General features: G+C 40.1%; 1 protein-coding gene across 2 annotated transcripts in view; it reads left to right on the plus strand.

Annotated features, from left to right (window-relative positions):
• The first annotated feature begins 4,435 nt into the window (after positions 1 to 4,435).
• LOC132845799 (matrix metalloproteinase-16-like) overlaps positions 4,436 to 15,814 on the plus strand; it is a 44,043-nt gene continuing 32,664 nt past the window's right edge. Inside the window, exons 1-2 of one of the 2 annotated variants that reach the window (XM_060870072.1) lie at positions 4,436 to 4,849; positions 15,307 to 15,455. In XM_060870072.1, the coding sequence (XP_060726055.1) occupies positions 4,724 to 4,849; positions 15,307 to 15,455 (275 nt within the window). In that variant the 5' untranslated portion in view covers positions 4,436 to 4,723. The remainder of the gene's footprint in view (positions 4,850 to 15,306; positions 15,456 to 15,814) is intronic. The other variant, XM_060870073.1, reaches the window with a different exon arrangement.

Genomic DNA, 15,814 nt, shown 5'->3' on the forward strand with positions numbered 1-15,814 from the left:
CATGGCTAGATACAAGTGCATCGTCTAATTTAATGTGGTATTTCAATATTATATTACGCCAGGTATCAGTTATCATGATGTACTTATCATGTACTTATCATCTCACTTGAATATCAGTGTAACAATCTTGGCAGTACACAGCTTAGGCAACACAGGCAAGACTGAATATGATTTATTTTATTTTTTTATTAGTCACTGTGCCCCTGGCACCATAGTGATAAGTGAATATTCTTTCAAAAGAAATAATTTAGCAGTTTTATTTCATTTTGAATATAACCTGGAAAGCATCTTGTGTTTCTGGTAGTACATGTAGAGACAGTTTTAATTTAATAAATACATTGTATTACTGCTCAAACGGTTGTGGATTAGACCTTGAGCCAAGTCGTTACCCTCACAGTTCAAGAGTCGACCCTGTGCTTGAACTCCTAATAAGCTGAGAAAGAAAGAAATCTCACTGTGCTGTATGTGGGACATGTGTATATACATACACACACGTGTACACACACATATATATCACTCATTACCCCTATAGCATGTCCTTCAGCATTACATCTCCCTCCTGGGGAAGGGTAAACCCCCTCCTGATGCTGCACAGAGGATGAGGATGATTAACTTTCTACCTGTGATGATGTGATTGTGACTTATATAATCATGGGCATTGAGTATTACTGCCATACATTATGAGTTAGCAGTTGTGGTTTTCCTAATGACCATGTTGATGAAAAATGACAAACTGACACAACTAAAAGAGGTTTAAACTTAGCACTGAGAAAATTGGTCAAATTGACAAATATACTTGAACTTTTCTGGCTGACTTTTACTTTTTTTACTTTTGTTTTTTTTTTGTTATTAGCACTTCATCTGACAATCTGTACAGAGAATATTTGTTCATTTAAGGCGGCAGATATTTTAGAAGGGCACTGCAGATTTTATAACTATAGACATGAAACACTGTCTGATGAATTATTGATCATGAATTGATTCTGTGAACATGCGTGTCAGCTGTCTTTAAAACCTTCTTCAAGACCCACATCTTTCCCATTCTCTTTTTTCTGTCTAATTAGGCCTTCTAAAAGATTATTTTAATCCTTAATTACATACTGTGTGTGTCTCTCTCTCTCTCTCTGTGTGTGTGTGTGTGTGTGTGTGTGTGTGTGTGTGCGCGTGTGTGTAGATAGAATTTACACAAAAAACCTGTAGCCTCCTACAGCCAATATTTTTATAATCAAAGATCAAAGTCAGCTAGTAGTTTTTTAATATATGTTATGCTTATGCTATATGGTTTAAATTAATAATTTATTTTCAGTTGGATAATAGTGATGATGCTGATACAATTTAATTTTATAGAAAGTTTCTGTGGAATATGATTTGATTTTAAAATCACAAAGAAATCTCAGAATAATCTAATAATGGATGTGATAAGTCTGTCTGTTGTGATGTTGGGTTTGATGGCCAGAATCAGACAGTCTGTTGTCTTTTTGAGGACGACATGAGAGTGTGACTGTTGGTGCGTTTCCGCTTTACAGCAGGGGGGTTATGGATTTGACATGCAAAGTGATGGCACAAAGAGTGGGTCTGCTCAGTCTGTCGTATTACAATGAGCATTTGACATTTCTCTCTTCCCCACCAATAGTGCTTCCTGTCAATAAATGACAGCTCCTCCTTGCCAGGGGGTCTCACCTCCTTACTCATGCCCAGCATGATGTAGTGCTCTCAGCACACCCTCAAACAGGCAGGGGGCTTTCTCTGGATGAAGAACATGACCACATATCACTGTGAGCATCTAGAACTTTGTGATCGCTCTTTTTTTTATTCGCTCCTCAAGCTTCTTCTTGCGTCATGACACCATCACCGCTCTCCCACTGACATACGGTATGCACAGGGACACACAAGCACACATTGTTCTTCAGGCTCTTAATAGTTCATAAATATATACTTTTAGTTTAATAACGGAACAAGCCGCCTATTCATAACCAAAAACACAAGTGTAGCTCCCAAGTCACATTTTCTTACATTATTATCCACTCTTCCTATATTTCCACTGCATTTCCACTGAGACCACTGAGGGCTTGTTCCTTCCACAGAGTAAATTCTCATTATTAAGCTTATTATTAATATTCTACTGTGCTAAATGCATACATATTTCTCAAAGGTTTCATTAGGTCATCTAAAAGTCAGAGAGATTGTCAGTAACACTTATTTCCTTTGACTACAAGTCCTGTATTAGTTCAGGCTAACTGGAGCAATGAAGTAGTCTTGGTTTTGTGAAGTCTATGAACTTGGTTTGACCTGTGGGCTCTCAGCTTTCAACTCTGGCAGCTTGGCTTCAGGCTCAAAATTATATGCTGGAGAGCGGAGTCTGCCTACTGCATTTCTGTCTGTTCAAAGAAGTCCAACTGCTTTCTTGTCTACATTTGTACGGGTCGTTTCATCTCAGGATTTGCATCAGTGATGGTTGTGTTATGAAGAAATAAAGTTAAACGGTGGTGGTTTAAGGAGAAAGAACAAGAGTAACGACACCATGTTATAATATGCTTACTTTCAGCTTTCACTGAGTTTTATAGCCGATCTGTTAGGAAAGCAAATGTAAGATTTTGAGCCATACTTGCACAAGGTGAACAGATGCACTTATAGTATTAGAAGAAATATTCTGAGAGGAAGGTTTGGGGGCACTAAGAAAGAGCCTCAAAACTTCAAGCCTACATTAAAGATTACACTGCTGAAAAGGAAATTATTAGAGGGGAAAGAGAAGGAGGAGGAAGTAAGAGAGGAAAAGCACCCATGGTGGCACAGATGGCTGCTGAAATGAGTGTGACTGCTCTAGTTTAGGATGCCATTATCTTCACATGTCTGCAGCAAAATGCCAAGACTCAGACCATAGCACCTACCCTGCACATACCACCATAACCCCACACCCAAAAGGTGGCCAACTGCTTGGGGCTTCAGCTCTGTTCTAAAAAAACTAACATTTCCAAGCATACATTGTTCACATTTTACATTAAAGCTCATTTGTCCCAGTTGTATAAATGACTCATTTTTCACAGGCGCTAGATCAAAAAAGTGAATAGCACTGACAGTTGGTGGATATAGTTAGAACCATGATTCCTAAAGGAACATAACACACCGTGCAGAGAAATCCAGAGTAAAAACTTAACCATTTCTGTTCGGAAATTATTTCAAATGCTTGCAATGCCAAGTTTGAAACATTTTGCTATAATCATTATTGTTTATTAATCTTTTTTTGTTTTCTTTCTTTTTAAAAATCTTCTTATGACTGATACAACTAACTGGTTTGGCCTTAGGTCTGTTAGGGTGCTTGTTGAATTAGCAAAGGTAAAAGACACTGTCTTTGGGTCAAGTTGGCTATTAATGATTTTGATTTTTAATGGTTATGATGTTATTCCCTTTACATAGAGCGTTCTTATTTAGTGTGTATAGTGCACCCTTTGGACCCTTTGCAAATTGAAATCCCCTCAATAGGGTTAATGGTGTTGGTGTGAACCCTGCTGGGAAGTGGAAGTTCATTCATCTGCTTCATTTAACCTGATTAGATTTTTCATCATCAGCTGTTACATCTGCATCTGTCTTTGGTTAACCATTTTAAATGAACACTAAGATTTGGATAATATAATATTTTTAATGTCTCATTATGTATTGGGCATAAATACAGGTACTATCCACTCTATGTATTTAAGGAAACGTAGTGTAGTTGGTGTATATGTACATTTTGGTTATCACTTCCCTCTAGTGGGCAGATTTCTTTCTTTTCTTTTTCTTTTTTTTTTTATGTGTGTGCACTTCGTCTCCTTAACAATAGCTCAATAACATACAATACACCAGTAATCAATACAAACGAATTCATTAAAGAAATAAATGCATTTTATAAGGCTGCAGGATTAAACAGTGGAGGTGTTGAAGAGTACAGTGGTTTGATTTTACAGCTTTGATGTGGTTCTGGATCATCTTTGCTCCAGTGTTTTATGGACACACAGGGAGTCTTTAGATTTACAACTACACACTAGAGGAGATGGTGTGTGTATTTGTTCCAGCTGACATTGTAGGATTTGTTATAAAGTAAATATAGCATGCAGTGTGTGCGACATTGTAAATATAACAAATAGCAAACTATTTTTATTTGTATATTATTAAAGATTAATAATTCCAGATTAAAAGATCTCAATGGGATTATTATTATTACTGTTGTTGTTGTTGTTGTTGTTGTTGTTGTACAGCATCAGTGTTATCTTCTGTATGGTACATCTGAGGTGGTGTGACTGAGGTAGGTGTTTGGTAGCAGCACTGTGGTTACACGCGTCTCCTGAATGTGTGTGTGTGTGTGTGTGTGTTGCGGGGGGTTCCTGTATTGCGCATGCGCAGAAGACCAGGCGAAAACGGTTGAAAACTCGCAGTAAAGCTTGTGTCCTCGATGCTCCTCAGCACAAAACATCATCATCATATCGGGCGTGTTGGAGGCGAGCGGCCAGTTCACACACACACACACACACACACATACACGCGCGCGCGCTCACAGGCATACACGCGCACAGGCACACACACGACGCAGGGACTCTGAGGCTAACGGCGTTCCTCAGGATTTCTCCTCCATACATCCTCCTCTTCACCGATGTTTCCGACCGACTGAAATACGGGGATTTATTCCTTCCGGTTATGGTTGACTGTTGATAATAATAATAATAAAAAAACAGCCAAACCTGTGTACATTATGTTTTTGTTAGCATTTCATGCTAGAAGACGGTTGACTAGCGTTTATCCGGGGCCGCTGGGTTTGCAGTTCGTGCTTTGGATTGTATGTGGTGTTTACGGAGAGGAGCAGCCCTTCAGTGTGGAGGTAAGGAGAGCGCTGACCTAACAAACATACTGACACCACACTCCAAACCCTGCCTTCTTCTTTCTCTTCTTTATTATTATTATTATTATTATTATTATTATTATTATTATTATTATTCAGCAATGCAGCGTTAGACTTCTCAAAACTGAGGGCAACTTGAGTCGTTACCCGTTAGAGATCCAGGCTGTTTCATACAGTATGTCTGTAGCTTTATTCGATAAGAATCAGCTGACATAACGGTTCATAACACAAAAAGTCCACAAGTCGCTGTTTAAAGCTGTCAGGAAGGAGGTGTGTGATGTCCAGATGATATCAGAGATGAGACAACAACACAAGAGTCTGTTGTCTAACACTACACCATATGCTGGATCAACAACACATGATACTTTGTGCTCCTTTCTCAGCTTCCTACAAAATCCATGCGTTATCCTTTTTAACAAGGCCAGTAGTGGAAAGACAGCCAAAGTGTATCTTGATATTTTCCTGACAGTTCATTTTTTCTGGATTTGATGCTGTCTGTTTAATCTGTTAATGCAGCTCTTGACGCCTTGCTGGAATGAATTGACTTGATACAACTGGATGTCCATTCGGTCATCTGAGTAACCAGAGAGGAGTCGTCTAACCTTTCCAAAAAGAAAAAAAAGTTGGATTGTGCTGGTGACACACTGGGTGTATTTCGATTCCTTCTAATCTTGTTTAATTCAGGAACAAAAGGCTTTGTGCTTGGGTTTCATTTACATGACCTGTTCATCTGAGAAGGCAGATTATGATATTAATGTTCTGATCCTGCTTTGTATTTAAAATGTAAAACAGAGCTGAGACGTTTTTTAAGCAGAAAAGAATACGTGACCTCGGTATATCGGTGTCTTTAGGCAGAAGAAAAGGAAATGTCTGTGTACTTTGCAATTACAAATGAAACCCCATCTTAATCTTCTTGATCCTGGGTCTCTTTACAGTTCAGTTGGATTTGGAAATTGCATTGGAAATCAGTCGTGCATGCAGGCATTCACACTGAAAGATATATATTTTAGGAACTGAGTGGGATGATCTCCCACCAAAATAGAGGGCTGAGGGCAAACTATTTTAAGGCAACACATGCACCACTTTTTCCAGTGGTTTGAACTTTTCAGTGCGGTGATGAAAGACTTTTGAGAACTAGACGTGTGTAGAGTGGCAATGTCAGCGTCTGTGGTTTCGATCAGTTTTCAATTTATCAGTCAAGACGCCTCAGTGAATATTTCTAACGTTCATGAATCAGTATTGATTCTGCAGAGAGGGATAGAAAGAAACACTCCAAACATAGGGTTAAAAATGTTAAGCGTTTTAAATTGTAATGGTGTGTATTCACTTATCTCTTGGCTTAAATTTGTTGCTGTGTTTTATAGACACACAGGGAGTCTTTAGAGATAAAGGACAAACTCTTTTGCCTGCTATTTCTCATAGGGTTGCGGTCTAATATCCGGTGGTTGCACATCGCTTGTATGGCGTAACCCCTGCACTTTCCATGATTCCTTGTCCTTATTCTCACAGTTTCACACCTTTTGTTCTTCTTGCTTATAGCTAAAAAGCTGTTCCTTCTCTCTGGGCCATTTTTCTGCGATGGCACTGAAATATTTAATCATATTTCATAACGAATGCTTTTTTATTTTCCTTTATTCTTCTCAAACGGCGCTCATTCCCAGTAGATTTATTTTTTGTGTGTCATTATTAATTGCTTGTGATAGATATTAACAAGTGTACCCAAAAGACAAGTATTAAGAAGAGACAATGCATGCAAAAGCTTTATTCTCGTTATCTCGCCAGCACTTTTTGCAGCCAGCTTTGGCAAAATAAAATACTAAATATGACCACAAACTACAGCAAAGTCATTTCTGCATATCATGGTTGACTGAATGCATGAAATTAAAAAGGGGGTAGAGGAGGAGGTCCCACTGTTACATTATTCAGTCCTTTTAATTCATTTTTATACATTCAGTTTGCTGCAAATTTTCTGACAATATTATTCTTAATAAGAAATAATGCCATCTGTCTGGTTCAACAGCACAACATGAGCTAAATATCATTGTTGTCTTCCAACAGACTCTGAGTTAAAATGTCACTTTGTTCAGAACAAGAGTGTGTGTGTGTGTGTGAGAGAGAGAGAGAGAGAGAGAAAGAGAGAGAGAGAGAGAAAGTGAGTGTCTTCTTTCCTTAGTGTTTGATATCTTTCATTTTGTTGATGTTATGATAAAACAATCAAAGAAGCAGGAGCTGGGATAAAGAGCTTTACTTGCACTGTGGGCGACTTCCTTCCTTCACACTATATCAGATGTGGAGGGGAAAAAAAACCAACTTGCCTTTCTGCATCTTTCTGTGGCTGAAGCAGTGGTTTTGCATGAATGAGTCAAAGTGTGCTTATATTCCGCCGAGCATCAGGTGCCAAAGCCTGGTGGGAGTCACTCAGTCTCTCATTAAACTTTATTCACATAATATCCACATGAACATACAGCATGCAGAAAAAATGAGGTATAGTTGATTCCTCTTTCTTTGTTTGTTTGTTTCTCTCTCTCTCTCTCTCTCTCTCTCTCTCTCTCTCTCTCTCTCTCTCTCTCTCTCTCTCTCTCCACACAGTACACTGTGTGATGCTGATTGACGGTTCAAGCTTCTCAAGATCTCTCTGAATTATTGAAAGGCACTAGTGTGACACCAGATGCTGACGTGGCATAAGCTCAGTCACAGAGGACAACACAACATCTAACTCTCCTTTAAAGGGTCATGAATGAACACAGAGGTTTATTGTTTTGCTCCATGACCCGTCTGAATGTTTATATGATGTGGCAGGAACTAATGTTTCAGTGTTTATGGCTGGGAAATAAACTGCTTAAAGAGTGGCTCCAGAACAGGCAGCCTCCCCAGGGCTGTTCTCTTTCTTGTGTTTCTTACGCAGACCCACTACTGAGAACCCTCGTCAGTCATATGCCAGTTCGTTTATGCTTTTCCTGAACTGTGCAAGGTGCTGCTAGAGCCCCGTCAGCCTGCGAGTTCCAGTTTAATTGCATTGTGTGACAAAATCAAACCCTGTGTCTTTTATACCTAAAGAAAGGGTTTTGGTTGTTAAGCAATAAACATAGCTTGAACTTGGCATTTAGCCACTTTGCAAGGGGGGTGCGTGTGTGTGTACATTCTGTTTCTACAGTGTGGGTCATCATGTGCTTATAGAGAGAAGGAGTGAGAGAGACAGAGAGAGGAAAGAAAGACAGGGAGTTGTGTTCTGTGCTCAGTGCAGCATGTTGCGCTCACACATGGTCTTTCTGACGTCAGCTTGGCTTTACTGGGAGAACAGATTTGTGTGAGCCCCTGGGGTGCCTATGATATGTCAGTGTGTTTACCTAGCACACTGCCACATAATGGGTAAAAACAGTGGATGGGTAAAGTAAAAACCTACTAGTTGTTTGTTCATGCCACCTGATAATCCCTTAATAATTAAACTGATATGTTAATCAGGATGTACGCTGTATTTGGTATAGAGTAAACCGAATGCTGTAATTCTTCTGCTATCTTTTCCTATTCCTGTTGTTTTAATAATCCATTAACTAAAAGAATAATAAGTGTAAACCATTGTCTGTTTCATTTAATTATCTAGTCTGTATTTGTCCGTGCATTGTAAGGTTGGATTGCATTATACAGTGCTGTTTTTCTTTTTCTCAACAGCCAGAGCATTCCTTGTTGCTGAAATGCAAGCAACTTTATTATGGTCACAAACGCTGCTCGCTGTCCATGCAGTATTCACACTTGGATGACGTATTGCTGATACAGAAATCATATAAAACTTGTTAACAACACAAGCAGTGTGATGTGATTAAAAAGCTGAACATGCTGACCAGACGCATGCCTTTCTTGTTGTTATGGTAACACTGACACAAAATCTCACTCAACACACGTGCACAACTTTGGATCAGATCTGTACAAATGAGGCGTTAGGATACATAATGTATAAACAAGTTCATTAGGAATCTGCAGTATGAGACAATTTGTTTGGATTTGTGAAATGAATTTCTGCATGAAAGCCTAGACTAGAAAAGATGCACCACTTTACCCCTCTCTCTCTCTCTCTCTCTCTCTCTCTCTCTCTCTCTCTCTCTGTGTTAGCTCAGTGGACAGGAGCTGAGAGACACTGAAATATTGTTTGCTACAATTCAACCCTGATTGCTGTTGGAAGCTCCAGTGGTGATGAACACAGTCACATGGGCACATGAGACACTCAGCACTCATGACAAATAGCTTTCATTGCATGATTCTGTATGCTCAATGAAATGTCACCCTGTGCTTTTGTTGTGCCACACTTTACATGTGGTGTTTAAAAAGCCTTTGGTAGACAAACGTGTCTGATTTTTAATGTGCGCACTCAACTGTCAACATTTGATTTGCAATGAGGGAAGATTCTGAGACTGGAATATTCAGATTTCACTCTTTTGTAGCTGTGTAATGTGAGACTAGCGCTAGTCACTACAAGGGCTGTGGCATTTCTTGACATTTGCCCAAAAGTACAGTGTGGCCGGGCACGCGGGAGGTTGGTTGTCATAGGGACTCTGTGTGCACTATGTGGCACGTGTCCTGCTCAATTATTTAGCGTGTGTGAGGACTGAGACGTGAGAGTGGTTTAATGGGTGCACACACATGTACATGCTGAGCTCACAGATCCTGTGTGCCTGTTATTGGAGTCTTTTAAAAGCTGTAAAGGCCTGCTGAATGCCAAGCAATGAATAAAATGTGTGTTTGGGGCACTTGTGGCTTCTGGTACGCTCGCAGGCATTTACTGAGTCAGTTGCCTGACTGCAGGTATGCTTAGTACCTCCTTAACACTTCATTCGCAGAAATGGCACTGAATGTGAATCAGAACTGAAACAGACCGCTTAGAACCTGAAGCAAACATTCAGCATGTTAGTCTTAGGGCTTCATGTACACTGTGTTTTAACATGCGGCTATCGTAATGGGATAGTAATACATTGGATGTGTGTGGGTTCACCCATGCGTATGTGAGTGGGCCCGTGCGTGTGTGTATGTGTGCGTGTCTCGTGATTCTCAGGAAGTATTTAAATATTCAAAATTACATTTCATAAATTAAAAGCCTTGATTTTTACACACTGAAGTAGGCTGTTATGAATTGTTTTTATTTGACACTTTTCACAGCCTGGATAATATGGAGTTGCTCACAGGAGGTAGTGTTGTTTGGAACCTGAGGCTAATGTTAGTTACCTGATGTTGAGATCGTACACTCATAGATGAGTCAAGATGGGGAAATGGAAATCTAGCCAAAAGTTTCTGTAAAGCAGCAAATAGTCTGCCTGATTAAAACCTGCGTCTGCCAACAGACAAGCTGTGTCATAAAACTCAAACACATTTTGAGGGCATTACAAGTTCTTGCATTTTCTTTTCTCCTGTGAATCCATAGTTATTGTTTGGGACTTTCATGTGGTGTGTGATATGACTGCACAATATATCTTAAATCACATATAACGTAGCAACAGAAAGCCTGAAAAGCATGAAATCTTATTTGAGCTGATTATTTATTCATCAATGTTCTGTACCGCTTATTTTACTCAGGGTCACAGGGAGCCTGGAGTCTATCCCAAGGGCCTTGGGGCACCAAACCCATCATAAGGCACAATCACACACATTACCAGAGGAACTCCCAAATTACAGGGAACATGCAAACTCTATGCACACAGGGTGGAGGTGAGACTCGTGTGAGGCAAACATACTGAGCACTGAGCGTCTGAGGATTAGATTGTTTTTCTTTCCCAGCTTTACAGATATGCTACTGTTTTGTACCTTAAGAGATGTGATGTGATGCTTAGGGTAAATGAGAACAAACTGCCAAGCAAACAGAATACAGATGAAGAGAGTATAAATTAGTGCAAGTAGAAAATCTAGCCTTAGAGATCAGAGCTCTCGTGACCCTTTCATTTTCATTTCTCTTTCCCACTACACCTCCACTTTCTGCTGCATGCATCAGTTAAAATGTTTTATTAGGCAGCACAGTATATAGCCTTTTTCTGAATCTAATTTAGAGAACTCAAGGAATATGGGAGGTGACAGCCACCAGCAAAGCGCTTCCTGTTTCCATTGACAACAGTTGTCTGGCGTTGCCATGGCTGCATCACCATTCCGATGGTGTCGCGTCGCTAATGAAGCGCTCTGGCAGCATTAAAGGTTCTGCTTTGATGTTTCCACTGAGCTAATTACTTCTCTTTTGGCCCGTTAGTGAACTGATCTGAGCTGGATCATATCTGCAAGTTCACACAAGTTCACTGAGCAGGAAGTACATCACTGCCTTCGGTCACCCGGACCTCAGTCACGAGACGTAAACGGCGTCGTTTAACCTCAACAAACTGTGATGTTAGCTTTCACGAGGTGCTTTTATTTCAAATCAATTTTACACACTTTGAACTTGTGTCTAGTGTGCATGTTTAAGGTGGATTTAAAAAGGTATGGCTGAATACTGTGTGCGGCTAAAGCATGAATCTTCTCGAATTACAGTAGCACTGAATGATAGACAGCTGAGCATGAAACACTATTGACCTGTTCAGTGCAACTTAACATCCTTACACAGGCAGATCAAAGAAAACCATACATCACATAGTGAATAAGTGAACAAGCGTGATGGGAGTTACCCTGGGGCCTGTCAATGAGCCAAATCATCTATCAGTCCCCTGCTCCTCTCTCTCTCTCTCTCTCTCTCTCTCTCTCTCTCTCTCTCTCTCACTCTCTCTCTCTCTCTTACTCTCTGTGTCTGTGTCTCACTGTCTAGTCTCTTTCTTTGTCTCATGCTGTCTGTCTCTTCCTCTCTCTCTCACACTCTCCTGCATGATATGTGTCACTGCATCTCTCCGAGTATTTCTGTGCTGGTCACCACTGGGTGTACCTGTATTTAATTTACTGCCAGTTGCCATGTTTTTGCAGCAGGGCCAGATTAATGCAATATCTGCAGAACCCAGCTACAGACTGTACACAAACACCCATTAGACCACAAATCTGACATCCATGCAGGGCTTTCACTGAGTATGAGGTTCAGAATGAGCATTTAGCTATTTAGAGGCACTCATGGTGCACGTAATGTGGAAGAGAATGATCAGCTTACTTTACTTCCTGAACAAGTGTAGAGCCGAGTACGAGCTGCGTTCACATTCCCTGGGTTCATGGCTTAGTTCCATCACATTCGACCTCGCACCTCCTACAGAGCTCAGGTTCAGGTTTGGTACCGTGGCGTGCTTGCTGGTTTCACATCACTGAACCTTCATGTGAGCCATGCTGTGTTTCTGACTAAACTGCCAGTGTGAAAGCTTCATACTGTACACTGTAGTTGCTGTTCCAGAAGTATAAACCAGGCCTATGTCTTCACTACCACACACATCCTCCAGCCTAACTACAAGAGAAGATTTAAAAGCTATTTTAGACTTAAAAACCTGTTGAAAAAGGTTTTTTTAAATTTATTAAATTTTTGTTTTATCATTTAAGATTCCAAACAAAAGAAGTGTTGTGTTGCTTGTGTATTTTACTAAACAAAAGATGTGGGCTGCTATTAGATGTGACATGACGTGATGTGACGTGAGGTGAGGACCGTGACGTTAGCCCACCCAGGGAGCAGGGCTTATTCATACCCATACTGTCAAAATACATGTTTGTGCTGGTTTATCAGACAAACACACACACACATCTATGCCACATCAGATAAGAGTTACATAAATGTAGTGCACACAAAGCAGCTTTCCACATGTCAGGTTTAAAGGGAGCATTTAATAAAGTGGCACCAGTTACAATGCTTCAGTGAGCTCTTAACTTTTAACTTTTATTCAGCGCTTCATCACTTTGCATCCAAACATTACCAGATGGAAGACAAAGGCATGAATGAAGCAACACATCCTGTTATAAAGTCATTTTCAGTTTAATAGACTTGTTCATTTTGTCTGCTGATTATTTATATTTAATCTGTGAAAAATCATTACACTACACAGCTCTATAGGGTCTACAAGCAAATAAATTAGATTGAGTGTATTTCTGTGGTTGACCTGCTCTCACCGGCATTTATGCCAGGGATCTGGTAAGAAGCACCACACACACACACACACACACAGACAGTGAGGACAGCACAAGGGTCGCTGTAAAGGGGCTCACTCAGGCTCTGCAGTTTAAATCATATCTCACGTCCTTTAAAACTGTCCATTTAAAGGGACATCTCATGTGCTTTGCAATACTTACTAGACAGGTCAATATACGGATGAATATACAGCGATCCAGAACAAACTCTTTTATTTTATTTCCGAAAGTGTTCCCGAAACCAAAAGAAATGCAAAGCCTCCAGCAGAATAATTAAGCAACCAAATGTCTAGACACTGGTAGATTGCATCAGTGTGAGCAAGAGAGGATTACACACTGAGGGGAAGAAGTATGTCTTTAAATTCGACTTAAACAGTCTTTAGTGGCTTTGTACAATCTTTCCTGCTCATACGCTGTTTCTAATTTTCGTAGTGAACAATAGCTCACACTGCCACACACCCAGCCTCTGAAGGTGAACCCGGTTTGATAGCACAGCAAAAGACAAGACGCGTCTTTGATTCCCGCTGACAAAAATGAATAATTCAAGCCTGTATGAACATCTTGTACGTCCTACAGACAGAGTGGCAGTGGATTGATAAGAGTTTCTGATTTACTTGGGGGCACGTTGGCAGACTAGACCAGTGCTTTTGTCTTGTAATGAAGACTAAGCAGAGTACAGGCTGGTATCATTTCTCTGCTTGAAGGCATCTGCCATCCGCTGCGCAGCAAAGAAAAGGCCAAGTACACACTCACAAACCCAAGAACTACGAATAAAGGGAGACAAAGTGAAAGGCTGGAGGAGGATGAGGATGTATAATGAGGCTTTCTGGTTCAGGTGAAATGTTTTGAAATAATGTAGAGAGACTTTTTTAAAAGACCAGCTCAGTTCAACATGCAGGATTCGTGTCCAGCTGGATAACTGCATTGCCTTTACATTGAAGTAGCTTGAGGTGACTTGGTGTGAAGGTGATGCACAATGCCAGATGGCCTGTGTGTGTGTGGTGTGTGTGTGTGTTTGCTGTTTTATTAATAGGAAAGACAACCACAAGGGCATGAAGAAATGGAAAATGTGCAGTTATGTGTAATGTAACACACAAACACACTTTTTTGATTTCGCTACAATTCTGTGGGTAGAAGACCTTCAGGGATGATGTTGGATGCTTGCAACTCTGAAAGAAGGCGGTACTTTCTGTAGTTTAGCCTTGATTAGGGTTGCAAAATTCCGGGAATTTTCAAGGCTGGAAACTTTCCATGGGAATTAACGGGAATATATGGGAATTAGTGGAAATATATGGGAATAAACTGGGAATTTAAAAAAAAATGCAGAGTTGCCTATAACAAGGAACTTAAATGAAGTTAAAAAGATCTTGCAGCATAATTTTGTTTAAAACAACAAGATTTAATGCAATTTAAGTTTTAAGTACCCTGCATTCCTCGGTCACTTGCACACAGCACACTGCTTACTGGAGGGCCATTGAGGCCAAACCCCCTGCATGTACTTGTGTTCTTCTATAACATGCACAGTAACACTTTAATTTAGGGTCATTTAACTAGTTGCTTATTAGCATGAATATTAATAGAATATTGGCTATTTCTTAGTACTCATTAAGCACATATTAATGCCTTATTCTGCATTACCTTATTCGATGGTACCCAATACCTAACCTTAATAACTACCTTACTAACTCTTAATAAGCAATAAATTAGGAGTGTTACAACATGCACAGATAATTTAATGACCCTCCCCCACACACTCACTCCCCCTGAAATACAAAAAAAATCCTCCATATATCACTTAAGGGGGGGATCACCTCCATTTTCCAGGCCTTGACTACCACAGAAGCAGAGACCTAATATGCTTGAGAAAAAATGCTTCATTTTACATTTTGATTGGGACTTTTTTAGAAGGGCAAGGGTGAGGGATGCTTTCATTTTACAGCAATCATAGGGAAATATGTTTATTACAATTATTAAGTTTATTATGTTTATTACAAGCATAATAATGTTTATTATGCTTTCGTGTTACTCAATGAAAGAATCAATTAAAGTTCTAATTACAATTAAATTAGTCATTTTTAAAATTTGTATTACCTTGCATGAACGTCTGCTTATGACCAAACAAAATGTTTATTTATGGTTGTAAATGATATAGTTTATATTCATTTCCATATATTTCCAAATAATTCCCATAAATTCCTGTAAATTTCCATAAATACCCGTAGATTTCCATAAATTCCGGTAAAGTTTCCAACTTGGAATATCCCCAAAATTCCCCAGATTAAGTTCCTGTGGAAAGTTTCCGGAAATTTACCGGAAACCTTCCGCCCCTTTGCAACCCTAGCCTTGATTGACCTTTGTCATGTGTCTCTTATGTCCTACAGGCATGGCTACAGCGATATGGCTACCTCCCCCCCACAGACCCTAGAATGTCAGTCCTGCGCTCAGCTCAGAGTATGCAGTCCGCTATCGCTGCCATGCAGCGGCTCTACGGCCTCAACGTCACCGGTGCACTCGACAAGAACACCATAGAGTAAGTATAGTAACCCCAATCTACACCAGGATCAAGCCACCCAGCTCAGCGCCGACTCTCGTCTTCCACTGCCTGCTGATGCAGAGGAACTTGAATGCCAGGCATAACATAATTCACATGCTTTTATTTTTAAAAAAAACTGCCTTCAGATTTGATATGGCTCACATAGTCGATCAGAGCTATTAGCTTGATGTTATCCTAAATCTGACTCGGCCCAACGTCTTCCTTCATCTCGCTCTGTATATAAGCTGCTGTGCCTCCTTTAATGGGCTTGATGCCACGAGGCCCAAATTGTTCACCTGATATATTTATATTTACTCACGATGTGCTGAATCTAATAAGCGCTCCTCACAATGTGA

This window comes from Tachysurus vachellii, chromosome 5 (genome assembly GCF_030014155.1).
Source record: "Tachysurus vachellii isolate PV-2020 chromosome 5, HZAU_Pvac_v1, whole genome shotgun sequence".
Lineage (NCBI taxonomy): Eukaryota > Metazoa > Chordata > Actinopteri > Siluriformes > Bagridae > Tachysurus > Tachysurus vachellii.